Source organism: Punica granatum, chromosome 6 (genome assembly GCF_007655135.1).
Source record: "Punica granatum isolate Tunisia-2019 chromosome 6, ASM765513v2, whole genome shotgun sequence".
NCBI classification, from domain to species: domain Eukaryota; kingdom Viridiplantae; phylum Streptophyta; class Magnoliopsida; order Myrtales; family Lythraceae; genus Punica; species Punica granatum.
Genome location: NC_045132.1, coordinates 26,081,697 through 26,098,502, shown reverse-complemented (window position 1 = coordinate 26,098,502; position 16,806 = coordinate 26,081,697). Strand labels below are relative to the sequence as shown.

At 42.1% G+C, this 16,806-nt stretch overlaps 3 protein-coding genes across 3 annotated transcripts; 2 read left to right on the top strand and 1 right to left on the bottom strand.

Moving 5' to 3' along the window:
* The first annotated feature begins 3,679 nt into the window (after positions 1-3,679).
* Positions 3,680-5,200, top strand: LOC116209804 (F-box protein At2g27310-like). The gene has a single exon (XM_031543504.1). The coding sequence runs from the start codon at positions 3,851-3,853 to the stop codon at positions 4,946-4,948; it is 1,098 nt and encodes a 365-aa protein (XP_031399364.1). The 5' UTR covers positions 3,680-3,850; the 3' UTR covers positions 4,949-5,200.
* Positions 5,201-9,697: 4,497 nt separating this feature from the next.
* LOC116210734 lies at positions 9,698-13,109 on the top strand. The gene is made up of 3 exons (XM_031544760.1): positions 9,698-10,903; positions 11,075-11,197; positions 11,427-13,109. The coding sequence occupies exons 1-3, from the start codon at positions 10,478-10,480 to the stop codon at positions 12,840-12,842; spliced, it is 1,965 nt and encodes a 654-aa protein (XP_031400620.1). The 5' UTR covers positions 9,698-10,477; the 3' UTR covers positions 12,843-13,109.
* Positions 13,110-13,242: 133 nt separating this feature from the next.
* Positions 13,243-15,643, bottom strand: LOC116210735 (bifunctional nitrilase/nitrile hydratase NIT4A). The gene is made up of 4 exons (XM_031544761.1): positions 15,128-15,643; positions 14,253-14,546; positions 13,729-14,010; positions 13,243-13,619 (listed from the first exon to the last, which is right to left on the bottom strand). Exons 1-4 carry the CDS (start codon positions 15,462-15,464, stop codon positions 13,468-13,470), a joined length of 1,065 nt encoding a protein of 354 aa, XP_031400621.1. The 5' UTR covers positions 15,465-15,643; the 3' UTR covers positions 13,243-13,467.
* Positions 15,644-16,806: the final 1,163 nt, after the last annotated feature.

The following is a 16,806-nucleotide window of genomic DNA, read 5'->3' as shown; positions in this document are numbered from 1 at the left end:
GTAGAGTTGCTATGGGATGAGTGTAGTGTTGAAGTGAATGCAAAGCGGAGGAATCTTTAAGGGTCAAATCCCCATAATTGGGTTTGGGGGTCCTTATTTTGAAGGAAGTCCAGAGGGTCCTGTTTGAGTGGACATCGGGAATGTTATGTTACGTGGAAGGAAGGATTATGGATAGTTGACCTTTCTTACTTCAGTTGTCACACGCGGCCCCCAAGTCAAAAAAAAAATCCACCATAAGAGTCACGTGTGAATTGGATATTATTAATTCGTTAATGCAGAAGTGCTTCCTTCCAATGCTATGGCGATGGACGTTACGCGTGTATAGAAAAAGTTGCACTCCCCCACTAGTAATCAATTCACCAATTAAAAAAAATAAAAAAGGGGAGTACGTGAATGAATTCCTAATAAATTGCTAGTTATAGTACGTGCTGCGATTTACGGCATACATACATTCATCGACGGGACCATACCTCAATGCATACGTGACAGTTAGAAGAGCTCTTTTTTCAACTCTCTCATCACCGGGATGCATGTAATCAAGGGACTTTAACCAGAAGAAGCATGTATCGATATTGATAGAAATATATATATATATATATATATATATATTAATTTTTCTTCTTGTTTTTTCATTCCAGGGTGTGAGCTGATTATTATGATTAACTTCCGGCTCTAGAGTAGCCTGTTGATATTTGGTTACATTTAGGTAAAGGCCATAAGCTATCATACGAGAGATGCCATAAGTGTTAAAAGAGTTCAACCATAAGTGTTGATACTTTCAATTAATTTTTTTTTTTTAAAAATGCTGATTATGTATATATATAGGTATATTAATGCAGCATTGTGTTTGGTATATTATTGTCATTATTAGCTGTTAAAAATAGAAGATTTACTATGCATTTTGGATTTCATTAATTCCCTTTCGCCGGCAGTGCACCAAGCAAGCAATGTTGGGTTGTTTTGTTTGGGCAACGGGGTGAAAACGATTTCCCCATTTACACAAATGACTCGCGGATCGGAGATCTCGCCTAGAAAAGATTACGCTATAATTTCGAAGATATGCATCGGCTAGTATAATAAAGATTAGACTTACCGTACGGACATGCACCTCTTGGAGACGTTGGAAATATGGAATCGTGAAATAAATTATTAGAAATGAGGATAAGGTGATAAGCATGAAAAATAAGAAATGGATGATGGATTTGGATGAGAAGGAGAAGTAATTAAATGCAACGTGGGAAATATATATTATCTCTCGCAGCATGAGAGTAAGCAAAGCCAAAAGAGGTCGGCCGATCGATGATGTGTATAGTTATCCCCCAATGCCTCTTTTTTGCATGTCGGACTGCTTGGACGTTGGAGCTGCCCCTCTTTATTATTTAATATCCATGTCTATCAGTAAGTCTCCACAAACACATTTAGTGCTCTATCTCTTCTTCTTTTTTTTACTTCAATTTTCTTCTATATTTAATTGGAAGAGGATAATATAAAATAAAATTTAATTAGTCATTTTGCACGAGCATTGAGCGGAATTGTTTTTGATAATGTAGTTAGTAAATTCATCATTCAAACCTCTAAATGATATTTCCGTCTATGTTTTCCATAAATTTATGAATTTTTCAAATTTTTTTATGAGTAGAAATTTTTCTTTAAACCTTTTGTTTGACTTGATGTTTAAAAATATTTATTAATTTATACTTCTAGAATTTATTCTTCAATAACACGCATGCTATTTCCTTTTTTATTTTTCTCTACGGCACAACTTTGTTTCAGCCTTGTTAAAGAAAAATTAATTTTATCATGCAGTGTTTAACTCTGCTAAAATATTTTGTTACAAGGAAAAAAGAGCATTACCGTTCCATCAAAAACGGCAAGCTATGTAAGTTAAATTGTTTAAAAAAAAAATTATCGTAATTTATACTGGACTTTTTGAACTTTTAGAAAATGTTCTCCTCGTTGGCGACAGTGGAACAGCAGCCAACCCCCCAGCCATATCATATTATAAATGAAAATATGTACTTACACAACTTCACTCAAAAGCAAAAGTCAAATCAAATACATAACAAATCCCAATAAAATCTGTTAGATATTGAAAATCTAGTTTTTTAGGATTCTTCTCTCTTGCAAAAAGTTAACAATGATTATTATTTCTATATATTATGGTGATGATGAGACATTATTAGACTGTTTCCGAGTGCATTATAGATTTTCATTGATAAGCATATTGGTTAAATAAAGCAACAGTTATCTTATCACGGATCCATAAAATCCCCGCTCAATTAGTCCTATATCTACGAGCTTAAATAAAGATACATGTTAGTTCTGATTTTAATATCGACCATGCATTATATGTTGAACATATAGAAATAATTAACAAAGATCAATTATGCACAATCATGTGCCTACGCACATATATATATGGATGGATGGATTTGTTTATATGTATCTCGAGATTTTATCTCTATTTTCTGAAGAATGAAATCCACGTTTACTAGGAAGTGCAATAATTAATGTATCAGCATTGACTGCAATTGTCGGAAACTAATCTTGATTTTAGTGTCTTTCAGCCTACCTAAGTTGAAAAAAGCCAAACGACTGAAAGGAATGGAATTATGGAACCTCCATTAATTACGATTACTATTTAGAAAATCAATATATATACATATCTTCATATGTCAAAAGTCAGTGTTCATACACGGTTCAATCAATCATAAAACACACTAAACGAAAGGGTTGAAAATATAACTTTTTTGACAGGTCAAATATTGGAAACTTTGACCCAAATTAAACCCCGAGATTTGAGTTAATTTTCAATTATAGACGCCTCAAATTTTCAAGTTAAAAAGAAAATCATTTGGATTTTCTGGAAAATCCATTTTTCATTTTTCTCTTCTCAAATTACATTTTCCTGAGTTCGAACTTTCAACGGACCAAATTATCTGAAAAGTTTTCAGCAACTTATATAAGGTTGTAAAGTCAAACTGAAGCAAAAGCTGCAAAACTAAACTCAACAAGCGGTGAAGTAACAACCATGGACGGGTTGAATTTGCTGATAAGCTGATAACAAGTAAGATATCAGGTTCAAGGTTCGATTCTCTATGGGGTCGGCATTTGGAGTTTAATGGTGGACCATAGGCTGTACAAACACTACCTGGTAGACTAGTCGATTGCTACGACGCCGGACACCATTTACAACAAAAAAAAAAGTGGTGAAGTAGTAAAGCCGGCTAGTTATTCATTAAAAAAAAAGCCAGGTAATTCATATAGTTTTTTTTGTTTTTTTAGGAGTGAGAAGGGGTCGGATTAAGGTGTAATCATATGAGTCCAATTTAATTCACAAGGGATCAATGATTCTGGACTCATCATCTCAATCTCAAAGAACTAATTCATACAGTTGATAGAGTACGATGTTTGCATACGCACAAGACATCCACGCGAATTGTAGAAGATCAAGAATGCGAAATACGGATAGCCCCGTCATTTAATTTAATAGAAAGGGTTTGGTACTGAGGAAGGTTACGAGGATATTTCTCGATCGTTCGTTCAATCAATAATGAGGAAAAGAAAAAATCTTTTGAAAAGAAAAAAAAAAAGAACTACGAAAATTAAAAGTTGAGTGTTGACTTCACTCTCAAACCACATGGTATTATGTCCTGTCCTATATAATGCCCGCTTTTGCTTGTTCAAAACCTCACATCCATGTATACATCATTTGTCTCCACTCTCTCCCTACCACAATTGTTCTAACGAACACAAGAGGTCTTGAAGATCAAACAACATTGTTCTGCGTTCGGCTTTTTTCGGGAAGGAAACCGAATAATCATTTCGTTTTGTCAATTCGATATATAAAATGGCTAGCCCTATCCGACCGCCGATAGCAGCGGCTGATGATCATCAGCACGGTCGTAGCCATGAAGCGGCCACTGCCTCCATCACCACTGTTCACTCAGACATCATTCGGTCCCACATCTTGACCCGCCTGGACGGCCCGGCCCTGGCGGCCGTCACCTGCGCCTCCGCCCAGCTCAGCGCCCTCTCCTCCGACGACGCTCTCTGGAGGGATGTGTGTGCCTCGACATGGCCGTCCACACAGGACCCGCTCGTCCGCCAGGTCATCTCCACGCTCCCCTCCAGCCACCGCTCCTTCTTCTCCGACTCCTACCCGCTGCTTCACCGCCCCAAGCCGTCGAGGCAGAAGAAACGTCCCGCGTACAAGTTCCCGTCCCCGACCACCGAGTTGATCTCAGCGGTCGATCTATTCTACAAGGACGAGCTCGTGTTCTCGAAGGTCCAGGCTAACGAGACAGAGTCGGGGTGGTTCCGGTGCTCGCCCTTTAGGGTCGACCTGCTCGGCCCCAAGGAGCTGCTCCCGACCTTCATAACACGGAACTCTGCGGGGGCCGACGACGACGAGTGGCTCAGCCACTTGGAGGAGAACCTGACGATGAGCTGGATCGTGATCGACACGGCACTGAAGCGTGTGGTGAACCTTTCGAGCAGGGAGCCGGTCTCGGTCCAGAGGCACTGGCTGACGGGGGACATCTTGGTCCTGTACGGGACCATAGTGGCAGGGGAGCCACGGAAAGGGTCAGCAGCGGAAGTTGTGCAGTTTGGGGCGGTGGTGACGTTCGGGGCAGGGAAGAGCAAGGGAGGAGTAGGAGAGGATTGCCTGGAGGTGACGGAGGTGAGCCTGCAGGTGGAGGACATGGAAGGGAGGAGCTTGAACGGGAGAGACAGTTTGGTAATACTCGAGGCGGCCATGGAGGGCGGGCAGAGGCGGAAGGCGAGGAAGAGAGGGGAGGCGAAGGAGCAGTTCAAGGAGTTTGAGGAGATGAAAAGGGAGCGAAGGCGGCAGCAGCACAGGGCGGAGAGGGCCCTTGACTTGGCCTGCATCGCCGTCGGCGTCACCATTTTCGTGACATTTTGGTCGTACATTTTGTTTAGGTAGAAAAAATTAATATAATATATATATTTATTTATTTAAGTAAATATAGAATGGCAAAAATTTAAAAGTTAGAAATATAAGCAAATCATATTATTTCATTGGTTTGGAAGAGGAGTGAGATATGACATTAGCCCCACCATGTAATGACGGCCTATGAAAGATTCAAGGGCAAAACTTGATCATCCTTACCATACATGTATTTTTCGGAAGATATCAATAGAAATCAAATTCTTTACAAATGGATGTGGTTACGTACGTTGAATATGAGTCCACTTATTCTTTTCGTAATTTCTCTTGTCGAGTTCATGCGGCATCCAAGGTTGCTTGATTTAGTGGAAATCGATAAAAGAATATGTTCTTTTGTGAAGTGATGTAAGATGATTAGTAGAATTGTCAATAATTTAATTGGCTTAGTTATTCTTGACTTGGCTCATCAGATTAGTATCTTATAGGCCACTGAATATTCCACGGTAGGGCTCAAATTAATCCCACATTTTTTGACTCCATAACTAGAAAAACATACCTTCCGTCGATAAATTGGCAACATCTTTTTATCTTTGATTCGGCTCGACGCAATATGTCTGCATAAAGTCACTTCAGCACGATCAACTGATTAAACTGCACGACATAAAACTTTCCAAGTGAGGTGAAGACTTTGACATAAAGATGCATGCCGCATCGAACCAAACGGACGATGGGACGGTGCGTCAATGGGTGGAGATGCTCTCCGGCGGCCATTGGATGATGAGAAAGACGCCAGCCCGCCGGCTTTGACTATCGACTTTGACGCTTTCCATTTTAATTAGTTTTAAGCTAAGGCCACTTGGTGTGCATCGAGTGTTCTTTTTTTTTTTTTTTTTTTTCTTTTAACGAATGCCTGACTGGTGTCTATATCAGTTTACGTACATCTTACTTAGTCATTAAATACAGATATTTTCAGGGCTTATCCATTTACATCTCATATTTGATATGGATAAGCTCAGGCGGTTTTCTCTTCGATCACGACAAACTATGAGGTAATTAATGTGCGAGGTCCCAAGCCAAGTCACTCACTCTGATCAAATCACAAGTGCCCGCATCACATTAGTTTCTTCATCTAAGAAGTAGCCGAGGATGTGATTGGGAAGAAAGTGATATTTCTCTCGAAATTCTGAACTCGTTCTTACTCCAGTAAAAGCAACGAGCATACGCAATCTCAATGGTTTGACATAAAACTCAATACATGAAAATGCGAAATCTTCCATCTTTCACATTTCGATATTAATTATAATGACAATGATATCGATAGTATCTCTGTTCGGGCATCGACCTAATCTAGTCACGGATGCTTCCGGTGAGTTTCAAGAGCACATGATCTTGAAGATACTCTTGCGAAACATATCGCATGGACCCAATCAATCCCTATATAGTCTTGTTAGGTGAGGTGAAGACCCATTTGATTGATGAACTCGCACAGGAAATGCCTCGTGGGCTTCAATGGGCTCAGCTCCACCAGTCATTTCAAGCCCAAACAGTTTTTTTCCTTTCATTTCCACTAAAAGAGCCTCATATTGGGCCGGGTTGTCAGCCCAATAAGAACAAGTCAGCAATGATTTGGACCCGTTAGGCCCGTGAAATATCTCCAAGGCTTTATATTCAACTGTCCACCCACTAGCGGAAGGTATTGAGAATTACAAAATCCCACATAAAAAATATGAAAGAACAACCATTGGTTTATATGAGACTTTGATACCATCACTTATCATCTTGAGCTTTTAAGTGAAAATGAGACCAAACCCGTATAAGTCCAATGTAAATTTAATATGATATCAGAGCGGGTTATGCTTCTGCGTGTCCACGTGGGCTCACATTACGCCGACCTAATATCGAGAGTAGTCAAAAGAGCGCCTCGTGTTAGTCCCCCCTCACACGAGCACGAAAGATGAGTCCGGCTCGAACTCAGTTATTGAGGGCGGATAATGAAGGGCACTTGACAACGTGTAAGCAGAAACAGACCAATTATTGAATGTTGATTTATATGAGACTTAGGTAATATCACTTATCAGCTTGAACTTTTAAGTAGAAATGAGACCTAACCCGTATAAGCCCAATGAAAATTTAATAGAAGGAGGCTGGCTCGAGACGACCGAGCGGGGTGAGAAAGTATCAATCAACTGTTGAATATAATACGAACGAGTCGTTCCAATAATCTATCGTATTCGTTCGCATGTGCTATGCTATGCTGCATCGATGGCATTCATTTGCTAGCTTTCAGATAATACAAGCAACTCCAATGGCCTTTTGAGAGAATTATTTCGGGGTGGTGGGGGTTGGCGCGGCGATTGCTCTTAAAGATTTTGCAGGGTGACCGAGTTAAGTCGAGGAGCTGAAAAACAACGGCAACCCTCCAAACCTTTGAATGGAATTAATGGACGGTATTGAGATTTTATCATCATATGAATGGAAATGGAGGGAGGGGGAGAAGAAGCCCATGTTAGGTGATGAAGAAACTGCCAAGGAGAAACAGTGTATGCGACATTGAAGATTGGTTCCGATTAGACTTTGGGCGATGGATTTAGCCAAAAGCACGCACTTGATAAAAAGTGGAACACACGTCAACGGTTTAGGTGAAGAATTGATATTTCCTTCTCTTAAAGTACTATCAGTTACATTACATTCAATTAACGTCGGAGAAATTTTAGCCCAACCTACTGTAGCAAACACGACCTTGGCCCCGATAGTCGAGTCATCCAATTCCGCTGGATTGGGATTTAGATGGATAGGACTATTTCGCGTATGGTTGTGGGAATTTCACTAATTAGAAGATGAGAAATTCCGACTTACCTTTTGACTTATCGAAGTATTCGAAAGTTATACTTAAAGTTTCAGTCGGTATAAGAAAGATATATATATATATATATATATATATATATTTGGTTTTAAAGTAGGATTTTAAAATCAGATTTTGATTTTGAAAAAGAGTAGTATAAATGGGATTCACCATTTGACTTTGTATGAGTTATTTTGTTTTGATGTTGGTAGAATTATGTTAAAGTTGTGATTTTAAAATTATATTTGCAAACCAAACAAGCATATCTTGAATATCGGACGATGAACTTGCATCTCTAGACGAAACAGTCTTTGTTGGATGGATCCCCCACGCGACATCTATTGAATACAATACTACAAAAGCCGCTCGGACCTAATTCCGGATAAAGTAGATGGGAAATGACTAGATATCCGTGTCGCGATATTGTTAATGAGAAGGGGGAGAGACCCGGTCGAGCATTGCCACCAACAAACACAAACTGCTGAAGAGGAGTGAAGTGAAGTGAACCATCCCTTTCCAGATATCCGACTAAGGGAAGAAGGAGCCAAGGGGAAGAGATTTGAAGAAGGATGCAAAAATTGAAGGGTGACCCCCCCCACACACACACACACACACCCCAACCCTATCCAAATGTGGCCAAGACAGACCTACACACCATTGACGAGGCACGGCATGTGAAAAATTGGCACGGAATGGGAGTGGGACCCCCACTAAATTCCAAAGGGATGCTGCAATGGCTTCATCCAATTCAAATAAGCCTCTCATTCTCGAAATAATTTCGGTCTCAGAGCAACCTACAATATTTATGGCGATCATTTACTATCGGGTTTTCAAAAATAATATCCAAGATACAACTTCTCCTAGACTACTTCGTATGCTTGTATACGTACACTAAACATTTGCAACGAAGCGATGAATACCTCATTTGAAATTCTTCTCTATGATTAGTTGTCCTTCCCCTATTAGATTATATACGGGTCTTTAACCGTGATGAGATTCCCGGCTTATTATCGGACGATCTCGATTCTTATATATGTTGCCAAAGGAACATGAAACATGGAGCCGTTGTTGGGGGACCTACCTCGTGGCCTCTCTCCAAACATTTTCTTACGTTATTAAGGGGTGTATGGTATTGAATTGTATTGTATTGAGAGGAGGAGGTAGGATGAGACGATCCTCGTTGTACGTTGTATTGGTTTTGGGGGGCCTTTTGATGGTGGACACGATGTACTGGCACCGTTTTAGATTGGTCGGCTACATTATTTTCCCCTTCCCCCACTTATTTACATCTTCACACCCCTCACAATCAATGTATTTATGAAAATGTCCGTACCATTAGCTGCCCTAATGTTAGTCCGATTCGACTTTGATCCCCGTCGAATTTTCATGTGCACTTCTACTTACTCCCGCACACCAAAATCGCCTGAACGTGCAACCGAGAAAGTCCGGCAATTGTCGGATTGCAGGCATTCCACAAACCGACCACTAAAAACACGATTACGAGATCGTATAAATATATATAATTTTTTTTTGCCTTTTTATCTTATGTACTCGCTCTACATGCATTTACTCTAGGCAAAATAATTAACAAGAGATCCAATCTAGCCTAATCTATGCAGTGCTTATCTATAGTCCATCGTGGTCTGCATTAACTTGCATTTGCAGCTTTTGTTGTGCACACGAGTGGTAATTATTACTTCACCGTATCATCATTACCTTGTTATGATTAGTTGATCATGTCATGTCATGTGAATATTATCATTATATCCGATAAAATTTCTTCAATCTTTATTTTTTTTTCTCTCTCTCTCTATATATATATTCCATCCATCGCTTGCCACATTATTTGCTCTTTTCAATTCATTCCACGCATGTGAGGGCATGGCGCCTCGAAATTTATGTCCTCGTGGCATCAATTGCAGTGCTAGAAAACATCGAGGATTCGGAGTGCTCCGATGGAACTCACCATTAGGGAGCTGCGACAAAGTACGGGGACTTAAATAGAAAGGAAAGAGAAACTAGGGGCTGATTGGGCGGGGAGACAAGATTCATACGCCGAACCTAGTCGCCTCCACAATCAACATGCACGTCCCCGATTCGACTGAGCTCCGCTGACGTGTATACCATGTCATCACCTCCCTCCTTTTAATTCATCTCCCCTCCTTCGAACGAGCCGAGTCCTCCCAACCAAAAAGCATCCCTTCCCTTCCCCTCTGTTTCTCTCTCACTCACTGTCTCTCTCTCTCTCTCTCTCTCTCTCTCTGTTTTTGCTCTGTTTCTCTCTCTTCTCTCTCACTTTACCTTTTCTTTCCCTCTCCAGAATTCCGAATCAAAAGCTCTCTCAAAAATCCAAAATTTCTCGACCCAATTTACAGTTCACTGCCCCCTACACTTTCTACTGCTGCTTTCAAATCTTTTGGACTGCCACATTGAAGCAGAGGAGGAGGAGGAAGAAGGCGAAGGAGGAGGAGGAGGAGAAGAAGAAGAACAGAGAATCTTTTTTTCCTTCTTTTGAGGAAATCTAGGTGACAGCAGAAAAGGCAAGTGAAGATGATCAATAATCCTCCCACCACCATCAGCTTTGTATCGCAGAATCTCTATATCCCGAAAATCCCCAAAGCCGGTCAATAAAAATGGTCACCCACCCGCAAACCTTCCTTTTCTAAAGCCACCAAATTTGTTGCAAGACCGGCAGCGATTTTCCATTTCCCAAAATTCGTCTGATGGAAGGGAGGTCCGGGAACGGTAGCGGCCACTGCAAGATCAGGAAGAGGGGCTGCTCGTCTTCCTCGTCCTCGTCTCTGGTGAGGCGGTACAGGCTGAAGAGGGCGATTTTGGTTGGTAAGAGGACCGGGTCCAGCACTCCCACCCCGACTTGGAAGCTCGGCTCGAAGTCTCCCGCCCTGGTGGTTCCCAACAGCTCGAACTACCCCACTGGCCCGATGGAGAGCAAGGAGGTTCCTGTTTCCGCAAGGAAGCTCGGGGCTACTCTTTGGGAGATCAATGAGGTGCCGTCACCTGTGAAGGACGTAGCTTTGGATGACAAGAAGGGGATGAGGAGGAGAGAGAAGCATGGGAAGTTTTCGCATTCGGAGTCGTTGATGATGCCGCCGCGTGTGTCCGATCCGACCTATAGTCCTCTCCCTGAGGTGGGAATCGATTTCCTTTCGTAATCCTTCATTTCCGTTTGCCAATGTGCATAGATTTCGCTTCTAGATAGCCCTTGATCGGGTGTCCGGGGAATTGCAGGAAGCCATTGCCAACGATTAAGGTTTCCCTGACATTGGATGAGAATGAAAATGCCTGCCATTTGTTTGCAGGGGATGGATCGGCCGGAAGGTGGGAAGCATCGGAGAAGGGCTTCGGCGGTATCTCAAAAGCTTCAGCTCGCTGATTACGTCGGAGGCCAAGAAGACTCTATTGCCAATGCCAATGTGGTAGAGGTAGAGATCTTTGCAGATAATTCCAAGCAATTATTTGGTTTGTATTGACTTTTTTTGGGCATCTCTTTCAGAAAGCTGTTGGTTTCTCTGAATTGTTAGGAAACCATGAAAATGACAGCAGATATGCTGGCAAGAGGGAACCTTTCACTATATATCAATTTGAATGACAGAAATATTTCTGAATCGGTTTGAATAACTTCGCATCGATTCCCTGTTTTATTGGTTGCAGATCGAGTCTCATTCTTGTAGCAAGAATCACACAGAGGGCTTGATCGATATGAGGACCCGCTTAAAGGATCTTGGTAACAGTTTAACAACATCTAAGGAACTCCTTAAAGTTCTGTATCGGGTCGGAGGTCTCGGGAAGCAACAGCCTTCTACTATTTCCCTTGTCTCTGCCCTGCGGGCTGAGCTCGATCAGGCACGCGCCCACGTCGAGGAACTGATCCATGAGTCCAGGGCCCGCCAAAGTGAGATCGAGTTCCTCACTCGGCATTTCAATGAGGAAAAGGCTGTGTGGAAAGCCAAGGAGAGAGATAGGGTTCGGAACGCCATTGCCCACGTTGCTGAAGAGCTCGAGGTGGAGCGAAAGCTGAGGAGGCAAACGGAGAGATTGAACAAGAAGCTTGGGAACGAGTTGCTGGAAACAAAGGCTAACCTTTCAAAGGCTGTGAAGGAGCTTGAGAGTGAGAGGAGAGCGAAGGAGATACTGGAACAGGTGTGTGATGAGCTTGCACAAGGGATCGGAGAGGACAGGGCTGAGGTAGAGCAGCTGAAGAGGGAGTCGGCGAAGGTCCTAGAGGAGGTCGAGCAGGAGCGCGAGATGCTTCAGCTAGCGGATGTTCTACGAGAAGAGAGAGTTCAGATGAAGCTCTCGGAGGCAAAGTACCACTTCGAGGAGAAGAACGCAGCGGTTGAGAGGCTGAAGAGCGAGCTAGAGAACTATCTGAGGACAAAGGTGGGTCAAGAAGAGGATAACGAGGACTCCCCGAAGTCGGAGAGGAGCAAGAAGCTCGAGGCTCTCTTGACAGGTAGTTATGGCATTAGTAACCGCTTCGAGTTGGATCATCAGAATGGAGAAGTCAACAGAGAAGTCGAGGAGAGCGAAGGAGATGATTCAGCGGATAGTGATCTCCACTCGATTGAGTTGAACATGGATAATAACACGAGGAGCTACAAATGGAGCTTCGGGGAGGGCCTCGAAGCTCTAGATCCGACGAAGAGAGACTCGGTGGATAAGGAGCTTCCATTCAATGGGAGGAGGTCTCTCTCGGAGAAGATTCAGTGGGCAAGCATCTCCTTAAAGAAGGGAACTTCAAACGGCGTCGAACTCGGGCCGAACAGTTGCGAGAACCTCAACGGCTTTGATAGGGGGAGACTGGTCGAGTTTGTCTCGCACGCTCAGGCAAAGAATGAGGAAGACCAGTCGAAGAGACACAGAACCACAAAAGGCATAAGAGACTCCAAGGTGCCCGGTTTTGGGATAGCCTCTCTTCAGCCTGTCACGAGCCCGATCAGGAAGTGGGGGCCCGTCCCAGATCCTGTAAGTGACATCCGGGAAAGTTCCCCAACTATCAACCCGAGAGCGGAGGCGGCGAGAATCAGCAGCGAACGTGGAAACGAGCCGGTTAATATCGAAACCTGAAACTGAGTTAGTATTGCTCTTCTGATGTTCGAAATTTTGATACTAGGATGGTAATTGTGTATGAAAATTAACTGTACAGAAGCTTCTTTGGCGTTCTATTTGGTTATATATTGTTAGTTATGTTTTATTATTATTATTATTATTATACTATGTAAGGTTTTTGTTGTATTTGATCCTTATCATGTGGCGATGGCAGATTTTGTCATTGCCTAACGGACTCGGGCTGCTTCATTGATAATTAAGAGAATAAAATGAGCTGTTCGTTTTCATTTTAATATTAATGTGGAATTTGTTGATTAAGAAATTTCAAGTAAATTAATCTAAATCAATATGTTCGTTAACACCTCCCTGTCACATTAAACTAATAGAGAGCAGAAGAATAAGTTGAGAAGATGCCAGAAGAATTAAGTAAACTACCATGAGAGTATTATTGTTACTTAAAGACAGACATGTTTCATTGAAACTACAGATACATTGGCAGGAAATCTTTGCAGCCACATTGATAATTATCTGCAAACACCTCATTTCTATACAACAGTACTTTCAAACCCACATTCTCATCTGGATTCTCCAATCATATCAACGAGCTGCGTAATTACAATTGGCGATCACATGGATCAGTAGGCTATCTGTGAGAGGCTTCTGGATTAGCGGACGAGGACGTGAAAGTGACCGGGTTGGTTGGGCTGTCCTGGACAACTAGGCTGAGCACCTCTGGCCTTGAATAATGGCCCACAACATCAAAGTCGAACTTTGCCCTCGCTATCTCTCCGAGATCTGCACGTTATGCCATTCACATCCCAATTGCATTAAACAGAAATCACTGACATACGTAACAGATAAAATACTATACTCATTCGGAGGATTAAGAAGAAATACTATATACCAAGGTCTGCCGAGATAAGTGCCTCTCCGTCATAGTTGGGCCCTGCCAAGATGGTTCCCGTTGGAGAGATGATAACGCTTCCTCCAGCACACACAACCGATTCTGGGTTAAGATCACCTTCGGTCCCTGTGAACATATATTCTGGTGGAGGAGGGTAATCCTTGCGACGACAGAATTGGTTGGCTGATAAAACAAAACATCCACCCTCAAGGGCAATGTGGGTCATAGATGCTTGCCAGACATCGCGAGCATCAGCTGTCGGTGCACAATATATTTCAATACCTGCAAACACCAGGTTGGGAGGCTAATTAGTTGCACGCCCATGGGATAAGAGACAGCTCTGTTCTGCTCTCTAAACAGATATAAAATTTTCCAGTTCTCCAATTTCTCCATTGAGGGAAATGAGGAGAATCATGTCGCGTTTCCCTTTTAAGAATCGTGAAAACATCATTCGACTATACCTCCTTGATTGAGAAGAAATGCAGAGGTCGGACAGAAACATCATGAGAACATCATCAACTAACCTTTCGCATACATTGCTGTTCTCAGAAGTGGCATCCTGTTTTCCCAGCAAATGGCAGCACCTATTTTCCCAATCGGTGTCTCAAACACTGGAATGGTGGACCCATCGCCAAATCCCCAGATCACGCGCTCCAGTGCAGTTGGCATGATTTTCCGGTGCTTCCCGAGGTATCGGCCTTGAGAATCAAAGAACAGAACAGTACAATAAAGTGTGTATCCATCTCTCTCGATCACACCCATCACAAGATACACCTTATACTTTCCTGCCATTGCCGCCAATCTCTCAACTTCTGGCCCTGCATTCACAGCACCCAAAAACAAATTATGAAGAAACAAACTAATTTCAGAACAGAGACGAAAAGTGATGCGTCAAGTCATAACATTTCATGGATTGATGTACATTCTCATGAAGGTATAGCGGAACTAAAAAAGAAGCTGCCCAAAAAATTGCCAGTGCAAGCATTGTCATGCTTATAGACACAGTGTTATCAAACTTACTATCCGAAGTATGCAGTTACAGCTCCAAAATTCTGTTATCATATGGGCCGCGATTAAATTGTTTGGACCAACTTGCTACAAAAACTACGACATTCATCACGCCATTGTCAGTGCAACCTTCTTTGGCATCTCATAGATATCATATTCCAGATAACTCTTCCTGTTCTCCCAACACACGTTTAAGAGTCGATCAAGTCAACACAAAAAACCAATTCTTGGAATCTAGGATGGATGCTTCCATCTCCACGAGAGCGCAACATACTCCACCTCCAAAAACACAGACCCCTAGACATGACTTTTCTCACAAACAATTAAGCAAATAGCTCGCGCTTTCTAGGAACAGAAAAGGAAACAAAGGAGGAGGCTTTAGCTACAGTACCGGGCACATCAATGGCGGAAGCGTGATACTTGCGGAACTCCTCCCTGCCCTTGGCCGTCCGGTTCCCTATAGTGACCCCGAAGTTGGAGCCACGGGGGTACCCTCCGATGAACGCTTCCGGGAACACGACCAGCTGGGAGCCGTAGGAAGCCGCCTCGGCGAGCAGCCTCTCCGCCTTGTCGAGGGTGGCGGGCGTGTCGTAGAAGACGGTGGAGGCCTGGACGACGGTGGCCCGGACGGTGGCGGGGGCGGAAGGGTCGGCCACCATGTTGACCTCTGCAAAAAGCGGGCCTCCTCCGCTTCCGTTGCTAATTGGGTCGGATGGGACCAGCGCCATTCTTGGGAAGAAGCTAAAGATCAAATCCTTATGTGGGTCGAATGGATTTGTTGGTTAGCTTAGGCTCTTGCTTGGAGCTGACAGCTGAGTGTAAGGATAACACAGAGAGAGAGAGAGCGCGCTCTTGTCGTTCTTGGTCCGGTCAGAAGCAGAGAGAGAGAGATTGAGTGGCCCAACCAATTGGTATTGGTCCTACTGGAGATTTCTAGACTTTTTATCCCAATTCTTTTATTTAATTAATTTATCAATTACTAATATTTATCTATGGAAAATAATTACTAAGTTTTTAACTTCAGATTAGAATCTGGCAATCTTAGTGAATTGAGGCTTAGCAATCATGCCTTCAATTCAAGTCGACGATTCGATAGAAAGATCGATTAATTGCTGGCTTACATCCCTTGATAAGCGAAAAATTAGAACATCGAAAAGCAATGATACTACTTAGATGGTGTTTGATAAATTAAGTGCTTAAAAATTAAGGATTTAATTACTTAAAGAAAAGAAATGTATTGGAAGATAATATAAATGATAAGGGTGAGAAAATATTTTGTAAGGGGTCGGAGTACTAATAAGTGAAAAATAATTTATCATTAAGTTAAAAAATTTTATTTACTCATTAAGTGATTTTTCGGTCAATCATTAAGCAAACAAGACCCTTATTTTTATCCTTCTCTTTCTCTCCTATTCATTTTTTCATGTAATCAATTTGTAAATTTTTAAGTAATTATTTAATTAAGTTATAAACAAACACAACCTTAATGTTCGAATATAAAATGTTGCAAGTAAAAGTCGGAAGACTAGAAGCTTTTACTTACTAACAGAAACCGATCAACAGTCAGAATTTCAAAATGCAAGATTGCACATTTTCGAGCAACAATGGGTGATCCCATCACACTATGTGAGGGAAGAACTTTGCTTTTTTTCCTTGGAAAGTAATGAGGGTATATTGATTACGAATAAGAGTACTTGACAAAATGCTCAAGAAAACGAAAATTACAAGAACGAAACAAACGGTGGGGTCATCCTGCAACTACATAGACAATATTTTGGGATATTGGAATCTTGCATAATAATGTATATTATGCTTCCATATATGTTGGGGTAGATTAGGATAGTTTACTTGTTACTATATTTTGTATGGGTTCGATTGCCTACATATTCGTTTTCCCCAGTAATACAGTCAAGCTTTTTGGCTCCATTCTTATCATAGTATCAGAGGGTTTTGAGACCAGATCGATTAGTAATAGATACACCGTTTGAAGATTGTTTGGGAGGATGGCTGACGCTAGCAATACAGAGAAGAGCCCGAAGAAGGGCACTGGGAAGGGGCAGGATTCGAACT

What these genes read in the sequence shown, in the direction of transcription:
- LOC116209804 (XM_031543504.1), top strand. Translation starts at nt 3,851, where the DNA reads ATGGCTAGCCCTATCCGACCGCCGATAGCAGCGGCTGATGATCATCAG.
- LOC116210734 (XM_031544760.1), top strand. Translation starts at nt 10,478, where the DNA reads ATGGAAGGGAGGTCCGGGAACGGTAGCGGCCACTGCAAGATCAGGAAG. An exon ending in CCTATAGTCCTCTCCCTGAG is followed by an intron (nt 10,904 to 11,074) that starts GTGGGAATCGAT and finishes ATTTGTTTGCAG; the next exon opens with GGGATGGATCGGCCGGAAGG. An exon ending in CCAATGCCAATGTGGTAGAG is followed by an intron (nt 11,198 to 11,426) that starts GTAGAGATCTTT and finishes TATTGGTTGCAG; the next exon opens with ATCGAGTCTCATTCTTGTAG.
- LOC116210735 (XM_031544761.1), bottom strand. Translation starts at nt 15,464, where the DNA reads ATGGCGCTGGTCCCATCCGACCCAATTAGCAACGGAAGCGGAGGAGGC. An exon ending in AACAGCAATGTATGCGAAAG is followed by an intron (nt 14,011 to 14,252) that starts GTTAGTTGATGA and finishes TGGTGTTTGCAG; the next exon opens with GTATTGAAATATATTGTGCA. An exon ending in ACTTATCTCGGCAGACCTTG is followed by an intron (nt 13,620 to 13,728) that starts GTATATAGTATT and finishes CATAACGTGCAG; the next exon opens with ATCTCGGAGAGATAGCGAGG.